Source organism: Camelus ferus, chromosome 3 (genome assembly GCF_009834535.1).
Source record: "Camelus ferus isolate YT-003-E chromosome 3, BCGSAC_Cfer_1.0, whole genome shotgun sequence".
Taxonomy (NCBI): domain Eukaryota; kingdom Metazoa; phylum Chordata; class Mammalia; order Artiodactyla; family Camelidae; genus Camelus; species Camelus ferus.
This window is the reverse complement of record NC_045698.1, coordinates 31,549,558-31,571,274: the sequence shown is the minus strand read 5'-3', so window position 1 is coordinate 31,571,274 and position 21,717 is coordinate 31,549,558. Positions and strand designations below refer to the sequence as shown.

General features: G+C 35.1%; 1 protein-coding gene across 1 annotated transcript in view; it reads left to right on the top strand.

Annotated features, from left to right (window-relative positions):
* Positions 1-21,717, top strand: part of HCN1 (hyperpolarization activated cyclic nucleotide gated potassium channel 1) — a 325,260-nt gene that overhangs the window by 228,688 nt on the left and 74,855 nt on the right. Inside the window, exon 4 of the mRNA XM_032471845.1 lies at positions 5,078-5,296. Coding sequence (XP_032327736.1) covers positions 5,078-5,296 — 219 coding nt within the window. The remainder of the gene's footprint in view (positions 1-5,077; positions 5,297-21,717) is intronic.

Here is a 21,717-nt window from a genome sequence, read left to right as displayed (position 1 = left end):
GGACATATTGGGAATAGAAACATTCCTGGATTTTTCACAAAACCCTCTAAGATCCTAGCTTTTCTTTCTTCACGCCTGGGCTTTACTTTATTTTAATTAACTGTGTTAAATAATGGTTGAAATGTGAAATTTGAGCTAATCGTTGGTCTTTCACTCCAATATCTTGCCCAAAATTATAAAATTATGTTTATAAAGTAGAGATCAGTGTCATGTAGTGGTTAATAATACATTCCCTAAAGCCTAATGGTCTGGGTTCAGAAAGCTGACTCTTCCACAGAACACATTTGTCACCTCGGGCGAGTCACAATGCTCTCCGCCTCAACGTCCTCACTCATCAGGTGATGATAAGAACTGTATGATGACAAGACCAAATTGGTTTAATGTAATACTTGGTGCTTTGAACAGTTTAGAGCCATGCATGTTATTTGCTTCTATCATATGTTTTTCAAGGGTAACACTGTATGTGTGTTTTATCACAGTCAATTTAGTTTTCCTGCCTGCATCTTTTGTGACTGGAGTGTGATGGTGGGTGGGGATGGTGGGGAGAGGAGGAGGGGATAAAAGACAGTGCAAGTGATGGTATAAAATATTGTTCCTCTACTTGGGAATCTTTCAATAGCAGCCTCCTAATCACATGGTTTTCACCTAAATACTCACATACCGCTTTGGGGGCTGGGTTGGCACTTGTACATGCAGTGTGTGTAGAGGAAATTCACTGTCTGAAGAGAATGATGCTGGTCTCAGAGAACAGTAGAGAAAATCCCCCACCTGATCACTCTCCTCCATAAAGACAGGCCTATATGTTAGCATGATTTTTCTAAATGTTTCCTAACCCCCTGAGGTATTCTTTCTTTTACCATTTCATAAGAACCTGATATGCTAAATTGTATACATCTTGTCTCCTCAAAATTATCTGTTGTTGTTGTTTTGTCCTTTGTAGTTTTATACTATTTCAGTTCTCATTTCACCTCCCTTAAACTTGTAGTAGCTTTTAAACTGACTTCTCTACCCATTGTTAAGTCCATCCTTCATATGAGGATTTCTCAAGCTTACCACTGCTGGCTTTGAGGCCAAATAATTCTTTGCCTTGGGAGAACTTACTGTGAACTGTAGGACATTTGGTGGCTTCACTAGCCTCTACCCATTAGACGCTAATAGTTCTTCCCCCTGTTGTAAGAACCAAAATGTTCTCTCTATGTTGTCACGTGTCCCTTGAGCAGCAAAATCATCCTCAGTTGAGAACCGCTGCTCAACAATGCTTCCTGATCAATCTTCCTAGTTCAGAGTGTATCATTCCCTGTTGAAAAACTTCAGCAGCTTTTCATATTATCCTGAAAAAGATGTTATGACCTTTTCAACTCTGGCCATCACTATGTTTCCTAGTGCATTCCTTATTCTATTACATATTGTCCTTATGATTTAGGCTTGCTGATCTATGAGAAAATCTTCCAATAGGAGGTAGGTAGGTAGGTAGATAGATAGATACATAGATAAATAGATAGATAAATAGATGACAGGTAGTTAGATAGGTAGGTAGATGAGGAATTTTCCAAGTTTAATGAATGTTCTCAACCAGAATTTTCTCCCAAGTACCCTGTCTCACATCCAGCCTCATCTATCCAGAATTTTTCCTGCTTAAGACACGTTCTTGCTCAAATTCCTTCACATAGTAACTCAGTTTAAATCCCTGCTGGAATTGAGAGGGTCTTTGCTATATAAAGTTTATTTTGTAGTATGGTTTGTAATGAATCCAATTTTATGTTTCTGAGTTGAATTTCAAGAATTTAAATATCCATTTAAAATAAAATGTATATTCAAGATTTTTATAGAACATTGCCTTGTTAATTCAATGCCCCATTTCTTGTTCATGGAATGTCTAGAATTTTTGGAACTTAAGTGTGTTCCTGAGACTAATTATATATATTCATGTAAGAACTCTGTTCATGAAAACTTGTGCATGGAGTTATTATACTATTTGCATTGTGTAATATAATATACAAATAATTTGCTTTCCTTAAAGTTAAATTTCATTTTATACTTTTCTCTCCATAAGAGAGAGAGAGAGACTAGTGAGTAGTTTAATATGAAAGCATGACCTTATTTTATAAAAAATAAAACGAATTTCACTTTAAGAATCTTAACTCCTTCAACTAGATGGAATTAGTTATTCCTTACTAGTCAGCAGCCACGTGCAGTTCCAAAGTTTGTGAAGTTGAGTTTTTAAATCTTATCATGCTCTGCTTTAATCTATGAATTTGATTTTGGAAAACCCTATTAAAACAGTGAACAAAAATATCCATATATATTCAGTGTATTTTTATGATAATTTAAGAATTCATTTGAGAGTCACAAGGATGGCTTCATGGGTACGTGGCATGTGACCAGCAGTTGCAAAGGGACCTGCTTTGGGAAGGACCCTGTACTTGGATTAATGCTCTCTGCAGCCATCTTGAAATTCATAATCATTTTATCTTTGAATTTATGTTTTGTAAGTGAAGTCCACTGGGACAGTGAAGCATGAACATGAGCATCGGAGCTGCAAGTAGCAGCTGTGCACACACAGGTTCAGGCCTGCGCGCACAGCAGGCAGTACAGAAGCCAAGCAATTGTCCTGGCAGCAAGGCGCACACAGGCACACCTCAGCAGTCTGGGATGCCATGTATCCCCGCTGTGCCCAAGCCAGAATTGGGCCCAGATGAGCAGTGGCAAGGGCAGTAGCAGAAGCAGCGGTAGCAACAGTGGCAACAGTGGGACTTAGGAGTGGCTCCCTGTGCCGGCAAGGATAGGACCCATGGTGAGAGCCACCTGCCTATCAGTCCCAGGAGTCCATCCCTGTAGTATCTACACAAATATCAAATCTCCCGCCTAAGTTCTAAGACAGAACCTGCAGAGCTCGGGCAATAAACTTTATCAACAAAGTTGTTACAAAATAAAGGCATTCGTGTGCCCACTGCAATAAAGCTTATTGCAGAGTTATTAGAATTCTTGAATTTAAAATGTCCAGATTTGAAAACTCTAGCAGTGTTGCAAAGTGAATATATCCACCAGCCTAGAAATACAGATTAAATTTAAAGATCATCACATAGGATGGAAAATAACACTATTTTCATACGGAGTTTTAAATGAGCCAAGGAAGACAATTTTTAAATTAAATTTTCCTTGTAATTGAAAATACAGGAATAGAATACATCAACAGGCATTATGGATTATATACAAACCATGAAGCTACTTTTGGTTTCTTGCACGACCTTGGCAAGTTACAGTAATGTCAGAAGAAATATTAAAATATCATTGCATACATTTACATTTAACATTGAACTTCATATAAAAGCAGTATAAAGTTTCTTTATTGTGATAGAATTGTTCTGTATCTTGATGGTGGTGATGAATACAGGAATCTACAGATGTAATAAAATTGCTAAACACTAAATACACACACAAATAAGTACACATACATTAGTGAAATATGAATGAGATCAGTGAATTGTACCTATGTCAATTTCCCATTGTAACATTGTACTACAACATTGGGGGGAAACTGAGTGAAGAGTACATGAGATATATATTATTTCTTATCATTTCTGTGTTCATCTACAATTATTTTAAAATAAAAACTGTAATTAAAAAATCATATTCGGGCATACATGAAATATTTATATGACGAGTTAAATCTCTATGGAAAAATTATTTCATGAGAATCGTCATCTCCAGATATACTAAAATTTATATATTAAAACAATTTATCAGAGATATATCCTAATGTTGTCACAGCCTATAAAATACTCTTAATAGTTCCAGTAACAGTTGCATCAACAGGAAGATTTTCCTTAAAATTAAAAAGTATCATAAATTATTTGTGATCTTGCATTAGAAAAAGCAACCGTTGTCACTTTCAGTTTTATCATTGAGATGAAATTGTTAATTGTATAAATTTTGATGACCTAAGGAATGAATCTGCAGAAAATTAAGCCAGAAGAATTCTATGGTCAATACAGATATCACAATAGTACAGTAATATTATTGTCATATAATATATAATTATGACACCAAAATATCTTTTTTTTGAAATTCACAAATTTATGTTATTACTCAACTATCACTATTATTATAAGTTTTATAAGTAATAAAATATTTTAAAAGAAAAACCTTATATATATATAATCATCAACAATACTTTTTTCCCTATGTTTTGAACTAAAAGGCCTCAAATTTTTGTTTTGCCCTGGGTCTCATAAATTATGTAAATCTTGGACTAGGAAGTTTGATACAAATTGATTAAAAAACTCCTTAAATGTTATCACAGTATATAATATATATTGAACAGCTTATTTTTGTAGAATTGAGCTTAGAATAAAGTTTTGAAATGACATCAGAATTGCATCTAATAACTAATGTCAGAAATCAGCCTTTTTTTCAGAGGGTCTGCCAAGATATTATTTTGCTTATTTTATTTTATTACGGTATAGAAAGCCAACAAAATTCATCCATCATCAACCCTGACATTTGAATTCCAATATACATTGCTCAGAGAAGACTTCAAAGAAGTCTTTTCATTTATCAGACCCGTATTTCCAAATTGTGTTTGTTTATTTTTCATTTAAGACATACAGGATTAAGAAGTACACAAATGTACCATTTAGATTTTTTAAATTTAAACATCATAGTTTTGATAAAAAATTCCTATAGTTAGGCTTAGCTGTTTCACACCCATCTGCAGCATTTCTCAGCTTGCAAATATATTACTAGAGAAGGGCCAGATTTCCTGGAAACACTAAAATGAGCCCATCAGCATTCACTCTTGGCATTTTTATATGATACTCATGCCATTGTCCCAAAAGGAATTTTTAGTTTTAAAAACAGCACACCTAAAACTGAGTAGGATTGCATATTGTAACAGTAGACGCTTTCTATTTCATCTTGCAGTACAGGCTTTGAAAACATCAGTCATTTGATTGTTGGCTGGGGAGAAGTACCTGTGTAAATGCTCCAGGACAAGAATGTTACAGTGCTTCTGTGTACAGGTGATACTCACTTTTTCTTGCACCATCCCAATGCTCCTTTTTCTCTTCTGTTGCAGAATGATTCGTGGGGAAAGCAGTATTCGTACGCACTCTTCAAAGCGATGAGTCACATGCTGTGCATCGGGTATGGAGCCCAGGCCCCGGTGAGCATGTCTGATCTCTGGATCACCATGCTGAGCATGATAGTGGGGGCCACCTGCTACGCCATGTTCGTTGGCCATGCCACCGCTCTAATTCAGTCTCTGGATTCCTCAAGGCGGCAATATCAAGAGAAGGTAATTGTTTTCTGTCTAATGTGTTCAACACAGCTAGTTTGCTAATTTAATTAATAGTGTTCAGATAAGTAAACTGTGCCCTCTATCAAAACTATAATAAGCTAAAGTGTTTATAGGGGGAAAACACAATCTGTTCCCTAATTTGAAGTTTCATCAAGATGTAGCTTTTATTTTCAATGTCTCTCTTAAATAAGAATTTTAAAAAATCTGAATTTGCATTCACAGAAAAATGTTACATGTTTCAGAATATATGATGTTATATAAACGTATTATCATGGTTTATGTTCTATCATTTTTCAACAGTAGAAAGAATATAAAGGCTTCTCCAGTAGGTGTGAGAAAAATATGTTAGCTGATTAAATATGGACAGACAGTCTCTGCACGTCTCTCTGTGCCTCTATATGTGGTGCCATCGTAATTTATATTACAGTCCATATGCGTAGTGGAACATATGTTGCCATTATATCTAGATAAGTCACCACACCCTCCAGTCTTTAACAGCTACTATTATGCATTCTTACACACAATGTGTTAATTAACATGATTGCTGCTCTAAACTTTTCTCAGAAAAAAGACAAAGAGTAAATTTGTGCAATAATTTATTTATTAGATTTTTTTTTGATGCTGAATTACTGTAGTTGGGACTAGACCTTGGATAATAAGACAGTACTTAAATTATTGACCAAACATCAGTAACTTTCTGACAGATAAATAAGAATATTTTATAACTGAAGGAAGAATTTATAATGTGGGAGCTCTGTTGAGCATGGCAGAATATATAATATGCACCTTGCAAAAGAGCAGATCTGAAAGTAATGGTTAAAATAGTTCTAGAATATTTCCCCTGGTGAGTGATAACAGCTTAGACTCATAATTACTTGCAAAACAGCCAAAGATCCTTTCATTTGTGACTTTATTTACTGAAGTTTTCAATACTTTAATCACACAATAGGAAAAGGGAACCCAGATACTTTATTTCTCATGAATGTAATTACACTGCCACCAACTATTACAGTGAGTCAGCTGATATTTTATTTCTGAAGTAATGAAAAGATGAACCACCAAAATTGCTTTGAGGTTCATTTTAAAATAAAGCCTCCCATTAAACAGGAAAGAACAAAGGACATAATAAGGAAGAAGAAACTTCATACAGTCATTATTTTGACTAAAAATTGTATACTCAATAGAATTTGGGCAAATTTATGGGGATTTAAGATAAGATTACAACATGGTACATGCTTCTGTTACACAGTTTCTTTGTCCCTTTCAGTAGATACTGCTTTTCATAAAAATGCTCTTTTCCCTTTTCCTTATGCTTGCATCGTTGCTGTATATTTTCTTAAAAGCAATCTTTAATTTCCAGGGTTGCATTTATTATATTGCAGATTAAGTCAGTTCACCATTTTTATGTTTTTAGACCTGCCCTATAAACCACATTTAACTTGGGAACCCAATCTATTGAACTATGTAGTCATAAAATATTTATATGCAAAGATATTATGATGTTTACCATAAGTCAAGTCATCAACTTCTTGATCTTACAAGTGTTTAATAGAGGACAAGGATACTAGGGTAACTTTTTGTTACTTTCTGACATTTGGAGCAATTTAATAAGGAACTGCTTATTAAAAGTGTGTAATTTTTTTTGTCTTCAAATCCAGATCTATCAAGAAGTTACGTTCTAGAATACTGTTCTCATTTTCTAGTCAGCATAATTCAGGTCCTAAAAATATTGTTACTTTAAAAAATTTTTACTTTTATGAACAATGTATGTCTTCTTTTCAATCTTATATTGTATAGTGTATGATTGATTTGCAGCTGCTTTTGTGATTCAGCCACTTTGGATTTTTCTTTTTTTTAGATAAAATGCTCCTAGTATAAAATTCACCAGTTAATGGTGAATTTTAAAGTGTACATCTCAATGGCATTTAGTCCATTCACAATGTTAAGCTACCAACACTATCTAGCTCTAAGACATTTGCATCCTTTAAGTGTTTGACAGTCATTCCCCATTTTCCCCTCCCCCAACCCCAAGGCAACTAATAGTCTGCTTCCTTTCTATTGATTTCCATATTCTGTATGTTTCCTATGAATGCAGTCATATAATATGTGACCTTTTTGAGGCTCATCCAGTTTGTATCATGTTTTAGAGCTTCATTCCTTTTTGTGGCTGACTAATATTCCATCATATGGATATAACATATTTTATTTAGCCATTTATCACTTGATAGACTTAGTTGTTTCCACCTTTGGCTATTGTGAATAGTGCTGCTATTAACATTTGTGTACAAGTATTTGTTTGAGTACCTGTTTTCATTTCTTTTAGGTTTATACCGAGGAGTGAAATTGCTGGGTAATAGAATAATTCTAGGTTAAACTTTGAGCAACTGATGAATTATTTTTCAGTTAATATTTGTCTTTAGGTGTATTGGAACCATCTGCCATGGATGTCTGCAAAATTAATATTGATATCATTTTCACCTTTATGTACCCAGTAATATATTTTTGATGTAAGAGAAAAAGCTGTACCCAATAGCTTTTATAGCAGCCATTCAGAATGTGCTAGTGTTCAAGCACCTAATCTAGCTCCAGAATTCACTCCTAGACATGAGACTCTACCGTCTCCCCATCACTTATCATACTCTTCGACTCAGGTGAACATATTGATCATGTCTAGTCTGCTGCAGGTCACCTAGCTCACTATTTTAGTTTGGAATCTTAAGAGTCATTTAATTCTTCCTTCTAAGGGAACATCTCTTCAACCTGGATCCCCCCAGGTTTAAGTAGTTCTGTCATCCCAAGCGGTAGAATAAGGTCCTCTGATTATGAGAGCTTTATCTGCACAATTGTCATTATTATTATTTTCTCTCTTAGCCAAAAAAAATGTGTCATGATCATTACATTGTCACAGTGCAGATTAAACTTTGACTTGAAATACATTGTATGCTGCTGATTTCATGAGCTATCATGTTTTGTATTCTCTTACATTTCAGACAGCTGCATTTTCCCCTTCTTTTAAATATGGACTTTGGTGTAAGATGGGTGGTATTTAAAATGAGCCTTTCCCAGTGCTCTGCTATGGATTGCCAGCAAGCTGCAGAGTTTCTGCTACTAGTTACTGAACAAGCTCAACTTCAGAAATATCCAAACACCATTGTTTGGTTTTGGTTTTGTTGTTTTTTTCTCTAGTTGGTGTTTTAACTTAATTTAGTGAGGTTCATCTTTTCTGGGCAAATTAAATCTCTCCCCACCCCCTACCTAGGACTTTTGGGGGCTGGAAGAACCAGGAGTGAGGAAAGTAGGTGTGCTCTGTAGGCTCTCCTCTCTCTTCTATGGTGAGCCTACCAGGAGCTGTTCTTTGTCTTCTCATCAAAGTAGAATAGCCCTGGGGAGGAAAGGGGAGGGAAGAGGCAGTTTGAATGTGCCTGCTAGAGCTTTTAAACGAGTGTCCCTGGGTGGGTTTGGCAGATGATTAAAGCTGGCACTTTATTTGAGAGATTCTTTTGGGCATTTTCATTGAGCCCCACTGAGTCCATCTCCTGTATTTCCTGAGATGAGACCCTGAGAATCAGACAGTCATCTCCAGCCTCTTTCTGCTGAGGGCTTCTTGCTCTGCCAAGAGGCATTCTTGCACAGGACCTAAGATGTTATGCTGGCCCTCCCGTAAGGCTCGATCCGGTCCACAGAGAAGCACTCGTGCATCTTTCCCTTAGCCCATCTCTCTGCACTCTGCTGCCTCCTCCACTAAAGCAATGAGGAGCCTGTGTCTGGACTCCTTGGATTCCTTGGCAGAAGTCAGACTCCCATGTCCACAGGCTATTTACATGTTTTCAGATGTGATTCAGGCCTCAGACTCATGTCTCCCAACTATGAGAACTTGTTTCAAAGATCCCCAAATGGTTTTCTTGGAGTTCCCCTGACAGGTTAAGTGTTAGAAAGTGGCCGTCCTATACCTCTGACCCAAAGTGGGTTAGGAAAGGGACTCACAGAAGAGCAGTCATTTTCTTCAATCTTTTCACTATTGTTTTCAGAAAAACTCTCACTCTCTCCTCTGACTTCTGTAGAGCTTCGATGAGACTGAGACTCCAGGAGTCTTGATCCTTGGATCCCAGTTTTACTATAGTAAACCCGTGTAGGAGAGAGCCTCTTCCACAAGCAGTATTCTGATATCTCAGATTAGGAGCTCCGTGAACATGAGGAAGGAAGAGTGAGTCCCAATCTAGCAACACAGACCTTTCTTTATCTCAACTCTTCTCTAACCATCTTCCACAGATAATGTAAATAAATCACAAATATATACATATGTATATATATACATACATACATATATAAGGTTTACTACTGAATTACATATATGATTGTTCCCTGGTCATATCAGTTTGGAAATGTTTGAAGTAATGAATTGAAGTGGAGCTTTTTGCTGTAAATGTGTGTACCCTAGACATTTAAAATTTTGTCTCTGCCCTCCATAGCAAGCCTCCATGTATTTTAAGTAATTGATGTACACTTTGGGACATATCTATCTAGACAAACTCCCCACAGTGACTATTCTTTTTTTTTTAAACTGACCTTGGGTAGTTACTACCTTCTCTAGACATATCTGCACATATCTAGCACATTTAGTCTTTATGAAATGAAACTGCTCTGAATCACTGTGTGTCTTTATACTATTGTGTCTAAGTTCTTACATTTGGACACCCCTGGGAAGCCTACTATTATTTGTAGACTTGTCACTCTCTTTCCTGTCAAATAATTATAGTAAAAGCAGCTCTTAGATGTGCAGTTTTCCCTCTGTAATAAGAAATAATTTTAACACAATACACATTATGAATTTAGAGCAAGAAATTTTTAACTCATCTTGGTATACTTGATGTACGTGAATGATTTTTACTGTGAAATTTGAACATGAAAAAAATGTAATTATATGAAGAAATTATCAAATTGAAATAACTTTGTACACTGAATAGCTTCTGTATTCAGGAAGTGGAGCGTATATAAATCCAAGGCAGATCCAGGAATTATTTGTTTATATAGACTGTGCTTTCTAATGGTAGGGCACGAGACAGTGAGCCAGTGCTGCTTAGAGATTCAAATATTGATAATGTTGCACAAAACTGTAAAAATTACTGATTCTCAGCTTAATAATGATAAGAAATTAAAATTCTAAATTTATCCAAATGGGAAAAATGATAAAATTTATCCATATCAGAAAGAGTTTATAGGATACCCATTAAAACCCCTTTGGAATAAGAAGGTGAAGTTTTATGTAAGTAGTCTCTGAACCATACAAGTGAGTTTTTTTTATGTAATCTTGCATGAAGCCATATATAATTATACAATTTTATGTAATCAAATCAAAAATTTACATCCTAAACCTTGTCAGTTCAGGCAAATCTTTTTTTTCTTTGTTTTACTTAATAGCCCATAGATACTTATTCTTTCTTTGTAAATGAAAGACTACAATCAGGACTGTCACATTGGTTTCTTATTCCATAGAAATATTTGTTAATCAGTCTAAGTCTAATTTTCCAAATTTGTATAAACTAATGGTAAGACCATTGACAGAAGACTGGACACCAAGACCTGCTCTCATTTTCAAGCTACTCAATCCCATTTGCAAGAAAGCAAATTTCATGTCATTTAAAATAAAGTGATTATGGCATATGTGTATATATATATATATGTATATATGTGTGTGTGTGTGTGTGTGTGTGTGTGTGTATATATATATATATTATATTCATATATATTTTCTTCTCTTGGTAAATGCCCTTCAAGGAGGATTTGGATGGAAGAGGAATGGTGCCAAATCAACTTTTCAGCTCTTTTGGATCTTACAGCCAAATCTCTCTTCCAGCCAGATAATTATTGTTCTCTCAACAAAAATGATTCTGACCTACCTGCCACACCTTTCATCCTCTCCCTTTACATACTTATCCCTTTCACTGTTTACACAGGTTCTGCCCTTCCCTTTGGAAGGCTGTGACATCTTCCCTGATAATTCCAACCTATAATAATATATTTATTGTGTATATTCTGTCTATTCAAGGGGAGGATAACACCATGATGGGAAGACCTGTATCTCTGCTCTTGTGTATTTCATCCCCACACACAGAAACCTCAGTACTGTGATGCTGAAGATAAAACAGGGCTCAGAGGGGACAGTGAGGATTAAGAATACTTACAGGTGTCCAGCTTTTATTTCAGCACATGAATGGGAATAAGAGTTCATATTTTGAACTTTTCTGAATGCTGTCACTTGAGTATACATGAGAGCATCTTTTTAAAAATATTTATCCTGTTTATTCACATGGATGCAAACGTACTGTCTCCGGTGTTACAGCAAGTGCTTATTTATGTAGGTAGGTAGGTAGGTAGGTAGGTAGGTAGGTATGCATTTAGCTCAAACACAGATCACTTTTTGAAAACTAAATTTTCAATATGCTTCCCCTTCTGGCATTCTGAGATTGATTTCCTGTAAGTAAAAGGTATATTATCAAAATGTCTTTCATCAAGGTTGAAGCCATTTCTTGGTTGCTGGATTGATCAGTAGTCTGTTCTGCTTTAGGACAAGATGGAATTCTTTGTTTCAGGAAGAAGGATGGGACAATTTGTCACTGATATCATGTAATTCTGAGTCCTCAATTGAAAAAAAAAAAAAAGAGAAATTCTAAGACCAGAGTAACGGCAGATCAAAAGAGAAAAACTTGGAGCAATGGCAACTGGCCATGATGGTTTATAAATAATACTATTGTTCAGTTAAAAAGAAAAAAAGTTGCATCCTATGCTGTAACCCATCTTCATTATATCAAGAAATTAGTCAATTGAGCTACTAATTTGTTTTACTAGTTTTGTAGGCTAGAATCGTATTGGTCTTCAGAAGAACAAAGGGGTTTTGGGATTATAATGATCTTGAACTTTGAAAATCATATCGACCCCAGTACTTAAATGAAAAATAACCTGAAACCCTCATTTTCACTGGGAGCGTTTTTAGGGGAAAGAGGTAGCTCTAAAATCCATGTGCCTTCAGCAAAATGTTTCACTTGGTTTTCTTCCATATTCGTAAGTGACTTCTTCCTTCCTTTACAAATGAGAATGCCGTGAGCACAACTCCCACATGGTTCCTTAATTAGCCAGAAAGATTTCCAGTTCAGCTATACTATATTCTTGTGCTTCCAAGGAGCTCAATTTAAGGTACTCTGATATGTTAGAGTGGTAGTACTGCCAAGTGTTCCCAGGCAGGACATCCTTGGACTGGGAATATCCGCAAGATTTTTCTCATAGGAAAACAGCAGTGCCATAGCCCTTGGATTAGCTTCATGTGGCCACTTGAGCTGCTAACAAGTCAGACTCCTGGCAGAATAATAACATTACATGCTCAGCAGGAAAAGATTTTTTACATTAACTAAGTACTGTTATTAAGATAGATACAAGTAAAAGGAGGGAGTTTGAGGCTATTAATTTAACCAAGGAGAAAAGTAGAATTTTGCCAATTGTGAATCTCTTATGCTACTGATTTTAATCTTTGTATTTTAATATATCCCAATGGGAGATAGGGTATCCCCTTCACTCAGTGATACTTTCTGTACCAATATTAGATTTTCTATGCTGAGATTTCCTGCATCTTTACTGTAGATGTTCATGGTTTCAAGTCTGTACAGATTGCTAGAGATTTGTCCTCACCAATCCTTCATTTAGTTCTTTGCAGTTTATATTTAATATTGACAGAACATCTGACAGCTTCTTGTAATGGTACTAAAGTAGAGCTGCATTTTCTACTGTTTTCTTTTATTGATTGATGTATGGATTTAATTTTTTAGAAATGTCTAGATTTTCATTTGAATGAACTCCCTAAAGTTCTCTTTCAAGTGCTTTGCTACATTGTACATGTGTCCCTTATATGTCATACGACCAAATACACAGTTGAGCACTAACACAAGGCAGATCTTTTCACCAGGGATCCACTAACCTGACAAGAACCCACAATGGACAAGAATCACTGAGTGTACTTGCATTTGTTTAGTTATATCTCTGGGATCCATTGGAAATGGGCCTTGAAGAACACAGAGGAAATCAGCAGGCAGAGATAGTCACCATGGGAGAAATGTCCCAGAAAAGAGCTCTAATTTTGAGAAGATTCCTGGCAGACAGTAATAAAATGTGCAAAGGCCCAGAGGTGGCTATGTGTGGGGAATACTGAACTGTCTATTTTGAATGAAGCAAAAACTACCTTGCTGGGCAAAGTATGAAATAAGATTGGGTCATGATCCACTGAAGAATAGTTTTCAATGCTGAAGTGATGAGACTGTCCAGTAGGAAAAGGCTGTCCCTTGCAAAATTTTAGCTATGGGAGGTAGTCATTGAAGCTGTCTTGTAGGAAAATAAATCACAGCAGTGCATGAAATATGGTGTACTCCGAACCTAGGTTGTATGGTTCCGAGAGCAAATAGATCACTTCATCAATGCTTACTAGTAGAATCATTAGAACAAACATAGTAAACAGGGCAAGAATGTCAGCCTTTTAGGTCTATAGGGATACTCTAATCAATAAAACTGCCAGAAACAACAGTTTTTTATAAAGAAGTAGGATCCAAATAGTCTTGGGAGTTGAGATGTCATGTGAGTTGAATCTCAAGTGTTCCACTTTGTATCCAGTTGATGCATGTTTATTGAAGGCTTACTATGAGTCAGGCCTGGTACTAGATGCTACACGTACAAAGGCAGCTGATTGATATGGGACCTTCCCTCATCAAGCTTCTTGTACTACACTGGGGCAAGTGACGGGCACCACACTCAGCAACAAGGCTCATAGAAAGCAATACATTATTATAAAACATTTTAGTGCTGAGAAAGGAAATGTAAAGCTCATGCTAAGAGATTTTAAGGCTTTGACTTGATTCATAGGGGATATGCTGTGGGTGAGGGAGAAGAAAAAATGATATTTAGGAAATGACCTGAAGAATGAGTAGAAGTAAGATAGTGAACAGCATGGGACTGAGTGTGAAAAAGGTGGCCATTATTCAGGAACAGACAGGAAGAAAGTGTGACAAGAGCAGAGAGAGAAATGAAATGGCCCAGGGTGAGGCTGGAGAGACTGATGTGGGTCACGGTGAAGGCACCTCTTAGGCCATCTTGTATTTTAGACTAAGTGCTATGAAAGTCTAGTAAGAATTTGAAGCAGAAAAGTGATACAATTAAAATTTTTAAAAAGTGTTTGGTCAACAATATGTATAATAGATTAAAGGAAAGCAAAAACGGCCTAGTGTTCTTTGGCATTAGGTAAATGGGCCAGTGCTAACTTGCACAGACCCAGGTAGGGTTTCAATTTTAGCAGGTGGAAATATTAAACAGGCCACTCCAGACTGATTAAATACTACTCAGGGCAAATGCTGTGCTGCTGTAAGAAGGTGATCCAATGATTCAGTGACCTAAAGAACTATATAATTTGTGAAATGAGAGGCCAGGTCAGAGGGGTGGCACTGCTCCAGATGGTCATTTTCAGAACAGTCTTCCAAATTGTTCCTCCACTATCCCTTGGGATGGTATTCCCCAGCATTTAATAGGCATCATGACTGCCTGGAGAGCCTGTTGAAACAGATTTGTGGCCCCAATTCCAGAGTTTCTGATTAACTAGGCCCAAGGTGAGGCCTGAGAATTTGCATTTCCAACTATTTCTCAGATGCCACTGCTGGTCCAGAGACTGGCCTTCAAGAACCACTGCTCTAAGGTATCAATCTTGGCTGCAGGTTTGAAGCTATGCCATGGACATGTCTGTCTTCTAGCTCCTGACAAGAAGAAGGAGAAAGACACACATCACTTCTACTTGCATTCCATTGATGAGAAATTATACATGTTGTTATTTAAGGAAGCTGAGAAATGTAGTCTAATTGGGCAACTCTGTGGCCAGCTAGCAACTCTGTATCATACAAGAGGCAGAGAACAGATTTAGGTGTGAAACTGGTAGCCTCTGCCACAGATACTAGAGCAAAAATAAAGAATCAGGAAAATGCTTGAAATTTTCTAGGAAGCATACACTTTGGGTGGGTCATGGAGCACTTGAAAAACAACAGTAGATACATTGCCTAAAGCCATTTGTATTGGACTGGTAAGTAATGGAGAGCCATTGAGATTTTGAATATATCCTGACTCTATAAGAAGGTAGATGCTAGAGAATGAGGAGATATATGGAACAAGAGATGATGGAAGTGTAAAATGGAGGGAAGAACTTATGTCTTCCATTAAGCCATCTGTTAGTAAACTTGGAATGTGTTATCTAGAATGCTTCTTATGCACTGTCTTATCTACCGGGTTAATGAAATATCTTAAAATAAACCATTAGTGGAATGTATACTCTCTATTAACAAACATATTACTGTTATAAAAAAGTCTATTTTATAAAAAACTTAGGTATCAATAATTTTATTTCCTCTTGCTTTTCAATTGTGATCTGATTAGTCATAATGAATCACTAACATGGATCTTCTCTGTCATTATCAATGAAAAACAATTTGTATAAAGCAAAATTACACCAGATGTATCATAAATAGCATTCACTATTCACTGTCTGAAGTCAGAAATTTTTCCTCTCTGAAAAATGTACGAAATGAAATAACTCATGAATTTTGAATTGAGTGTATTGATAGTTTGAACTTGGAATACAAATTTAGAACTCTTGATATACAAATGAAGCAAGCACAAACCACTTTAATGCAAAATATTTTCAATTTTTTTCTGACTATACCCATTTTACTTAAATAATACAATATTTAATAATAACAATATGTAATATTATGTTTATTATTACTATGTTATTGTTGACAAAAACAAAATACAATAATACAATATTTTACTTAAAGTGTATCTTATTTTATCAACTGAATGTATAATGATAAGGATAATGACCATTATCAGGTGATAATATAAGATATAATTCAGATGATAATATAAGAGATTATTATAGTCCACATTCACTGCTTAAGCTTTGCCAAGTGAAATTATCTTAGAATGTATGTTCATTTTCAATGATTTCTTACTATCCTCCTACTTCACCAAGTTATTATTAAAATTAATGAAGTAAAAATTTGAAAGTTATTTAAGCAGTTGGTGAAAGGCACTATTGAAACACCTAGCATTAGCATATTTAATGAAAAATGACTTTCAACTTTAGTATTGTAGTTTTATTAAGTGACAGGCTCCAAGATGTCTATTAAATGATGAAAATAGATTATTTCAGTTTTTTCCTCAATGGGAACATAAAATACTGAATTTCATTTTAAGGTTATGATTTCTTCTTTCATTTCCCAGTGGTGGGCTGATCATTAAAGCACCAAATTATTTTTTAGTTATTAACATAAACATCTCACTTACCTGGAGCTCAAATTGCTAGTAATCATGACTTCCTAAGTTAAGCTCCACCCCAGAATTTAGTGGAAAAGCAACATATTAGAAGTAGACGCAGAGCTGCTAAAGGTAGGTGCATGGAGATGAATGGGGGGAAAAGGATCTATAAGTGAGAGCAAGAAGAGGAAAATGATAAAAACCAGATTTAGCAATGAAGAAGCCAGCCCCATGACACAATGCAATGTAGGTCCCAACCTTGCCTGTCTGTGAAGGTAGCTTTCAACTGGTTCAGTCAGGCTCTGGTTGGAGGACTCCCATCCCACATCTGAGCCCCACCAAATGTTGATCAATTTATAAAATGTGTTTGTATTACAAAGAGAATTCCTTCTGTTTTGTTGGCATCTGGCAGGCAAATTGTAAAGCTCATCTAGTCCTACAGAATTTGGGGTCACAGATGCTGTTAGAGGGGAGGAGGTTCCAAATCACACAATGGCAATGCCCAGAAAATAATGCACAATTCATGCTTCCCCCAAAAGCAGTGAACATCTCAAACAGACACATGGGGCACAAGTGAAAGATGGTAATTACGGAATTTTGTTTTCCAGTTTGCCCAACCTTACTTTTTGTTTTTAATTGCATCTGCCATTTAATTTCTCCACGTTTTTCAACCAAAATGTTTAGTACTTAAAAACAATCCAGAAATCCTAAAAGTGAAAAAACCAACCAAACAAAAAAACCCCAAAACACTAAAAGGCACTTTTTAAAAGGCGATAAACATTACTTAAAATGTCAGGAAAATTTACGATTAATTCAAAGAATGTTGTAAAATGATTATAAATCAATAAAAAATGTTTAAAAAAAAGAAATAAGAAAAAAAATCAAAGAATGACTATTCTGAAGTGTATTTAAATGTTTTTAAAGGGTGAAAGTGTGAAAGCCTTAATTGTTCGGAAGTTTTCTTTATTGAAATACTGTTCCCTGATTGAATGACTCATTCTTCCCATCTTGGCAGTAATAGTATAGCGTTCTATCTAGTCATACAAGCTCCAGGAAGTTGTATGTTGGAGAAATTACAAAATTTAAGACGTTAAATTTACAAATCAATTCTCTCTTCTTTCTATAAATGATTCTGATGACTAGATTCCAAACTTTAAAACATTCATAAATTATGCAATCACAGTGATCATTCCTTCTATTAGCAATATAAAAAATCTAGCATAAAGAACGCTGTATCATTGTATCTTACAAGCATATTATAAAATAGCATCCCCTTTTCATCTCAAATTTAGATATTAATGACTGGAAGCCAAATCTATACAATTCGTAAGAGTCATAACAAAGAAAATAGCCAGTATTCTGAGAATGAGTGTGCATGAGGCCTATCAGGGTTAGAACATATCTATAAGAACTATAAAAACATTAATAAATAGAAATCTTAATTCAATAGAGTTGGGAGAACAGACGGGAGATCTCTTACACCCTGCAGCAAGAGCAGAGCCCAACAGGAAGAAAAATGACTCCCCTTCTGTGTTGGCAAGGTCTCAACCCGTGAAAAGCCGTGGACTCTGTTTAGTATAGCTTTTCTAACTTCCTTTTCTTCTCTTTAAGAGTTCTTCCCTTGCTGTGCAGGGACTTGCACATGGCTCACCATGGTTCCAGACCCCAAACTGCAATTCTCTCCTGATCCCTAATCAACCCATCTTTGCTAGAGAAGTATCTGGCAGTCAATCTGTTTCTGGTTAACAGGACATATCTGCATTTTTAAGTGGCTAAATTATCATCCAGATCACTAATACTATCTAGACAACAGTAACATAAACATTTTCTTAGCTTAAAAGCTGTTAAGTTATTTATTTATTTTTTATTAATGTTTCTAGTCCTGGGCAGAAGGAAGATTTTTCTATTTAGGTATCTTTATGATGATATAATTCTCAAATAATTCACACTTTAGAGATAAGAAGGCTGAGATCCAGAGAGATTAAATTATATTTCACATTCACACATCTAACTAGCAAAGTGGTAAAGGAACAAAGCAGCATTCTTACTTTTCAACACACTATGCTTTAGAGGAATTCAGAGGTAACTTAATAATATTTTCAGGAGTACTTTGCTGATCAGCCTTTGCACTTACCTTCCAGACTCCAAAAACAGACCATAACAACCAAAGAAGATCACATTGTGAGCTACAATTACTATTATAAGATTGTAGCATTTATATAAAAAGCTTTTTTTTGGTTGTATTTTTGAAGGTAGTGTTGCTTATGTCAAACATTTGATAAGCAGACTAATTACATTCTTCCTTGGTTGAGCCCTTCTGCTTGGTGAGCTAGTTGTAAGTGGGCATTTTACCCAATATAGATAACTTTTACCTAAAACATTATTTTGCAAGTACAGTTTAGATGCTTTCAGCTTTATAAATAGTGAATTTACTAGAAAATCAATTTGCATGATTTTTATTGACAATAAGATAGTATTCCACAGATTTCATATAGCTTTAAAGTTTTTCTTTGGCCAAATTTTATGTAACATATACATTCAGATGCCAATGAGGGTTATTAGTATCTTATTACATTTGTCAATAAAATGTACACAAGCTTTTATCTGAAAGCAAATATATTTGGCACTGCAAGCAGCTTTACAAAATCCTAAGTACAGTGTAGAGTTAAAAAGGGCAACAGTGCATAATGTGGCTGTTAAGCACTTATCATTAGAATCTCCCAACAAACTTGTAGAGGTGTTACTTTTCATTCCTAATGACTGGAGAAACAGTGGTATAAATGGATTATAAAACTTACCTCAGGACCACAGAACATTTCACTGCATTAGAATATAAAGAAATAAGTTAATTCTGTGGGTTTTGCAAGCAACTTTATATGTTTCTCAGATGTATAAACTTTTTTTTTCTGGATAAGTATGCAGAAATATGACTTTGGTTAGTATTTTATTATTTTATATTTTAATACTAAAATGTTGCTAAAAGTATTAAGTATGTTTGACATTAGCTGGAAATAACCCATTATTTTAAATGAGTGAAAGTTAATAGGTTTTTTTTTCTCATGGAATTTGAAACCTAGTTGTAGATTTTGAAATTATGTACTCATGTTTTAAAGTGATAATGGTTTGTTTTTTCAGAAAAATTAGTTCAAAAAGTTACAATAATTTAAAAGAAGACATTGTGGCATTAAACAGACAAAAGGTATCATGACATAGTAATCAGGAACAAATTACCAGAATATTTGAGTGATAATGTTGGCCCTGATGTTTCCACAATGATAGAAGGGGCACCCTGAGATCTACTATTTCTGTAGAAACTTATCTGAAATTCACAGACTAGATTTCTGTGAGTTTTGAAAATGTCTTAGAGTTTTTCAGAAGAAAAAATTTAATTATCTTCAAAGGTATCAGGTTTTATGGGGAGTTTACCTTATGAATAGGCTATGTTAGTTTTTGCATCTGCCTGATCCCATACTTACTATTAAGATTCTTAAATAAATTAATTTTAAGAGATTGTATAAGAAATCTAGCTTTGTTCCCTGGAAAAGAGCTTTGCAGTATCATAACAACTCTCTTCTAAAGGAAAACACTGTGTGATTCAGTGTAGCTGAAGATAGCTGCTAATAATTACTGTGCTCACAGCACACTTATCTTGACTGTGCCACTTTCTCTAAAATGGAAATAACATTTAATATTTTCAAGTTTTACAAAGAGTAAGGAAATTAACCTTAATTTGAACAAGCAACAGGATATCTTAATCTTTTAGTCCCAGAATATTTCCTGTGTAGAAAGTAATGAAAAGATTTTCTTACGATCATCTGACGCAAAATATAGTATTAATGTATCTGTAGTTTGAAAAAGGAGGTACAGGGCTTGCAAAGGCACACAATGTACAAGGAATTCATAAATGTCTTAACAAATGGTAGAGCCATGAAATATTATGCTCTTTAGTTTTTCCTTTCTTGTGTGAGGTAAAAGGTGCATGACATAAAATTTACCGTTTTAACCATATATCCCTGTAAACGTATTATAAACATATTTAATAATCTAGAGCATTAAAGTCCTCGTAACATCACCCCCAGTGTAACTTAAGTTCTTCCAGAATGTCTTCTTAGCATGCCCTGGATATTTATACTATATACGGAATATAGTGAATTCACACACCTCAGCTTGTTCGAGTTCTTGCTTTTTCACTTAATAAATACATCTTATGTATATTTCCATATTTGTTATTTAAAATTTTTATTTAATTGTCATAAGAACACTTAACATGAGATCTAACTCTTTACAAATGTTTAAGTATACAAAATGTTATTGACTGTAAATACAACGTCGTATAGCAGCTCTCTAGAGCTGATTCATCTTGCTTAACTGAAACTGTGTGCTATTGATTAGTAACTCCCCTTCTTCTCCTCCCTCCAACCCCTGGAAGCCACCTTTCTCTTCTCTGACAACATGAATTCAATTATTTTAGATGCCTTATAAAACTGGAATCAGGCAGTATTTGTCCTTCTGTGACTGGCTTATTTAACTTAGCATAATGTCCTAAAAGTTCATCCATGCTCTAGCATATTGCAGAATTTCCTTTTTTAAGGCTGAATAGTATTCCAATGTATGCATATATACTACATTTTTTTTTACTCCATCTATTGATTGATGAACACTCAAGTTGTTTCTACATCTTGACTATGGTAAATAACACTGCAATAACATAGAAGTGCTAATATCTCTTCAAGATCTTGATTTCAGTTCTTTTGGATAAATACCCAGTAGTGGGATTGCTGGATTGTAGGATAGTTCTATTTGGAAAATTTTGAAGAACTTCCATACTGTTTTCCATAAGGGCTGCACCATTTTGAATTAACACTAAAAGGATACATGAGTTCCAGTTTATACATGTTCTCAACAATATTGTTGTCTTTTTTTTTTTTTTTTTTTTCAATAATAGCCATCCTGACAAGTTTGGGATGATATCTCCACTGAGGTTTTGATTGTCATTTTCCTGATGATTAATGACTTTGGGCATTTTCTTATATACCTCTTGGTCATTTATATTTTTTCTTTGGAGAATTGTCTATTCAAGCCCT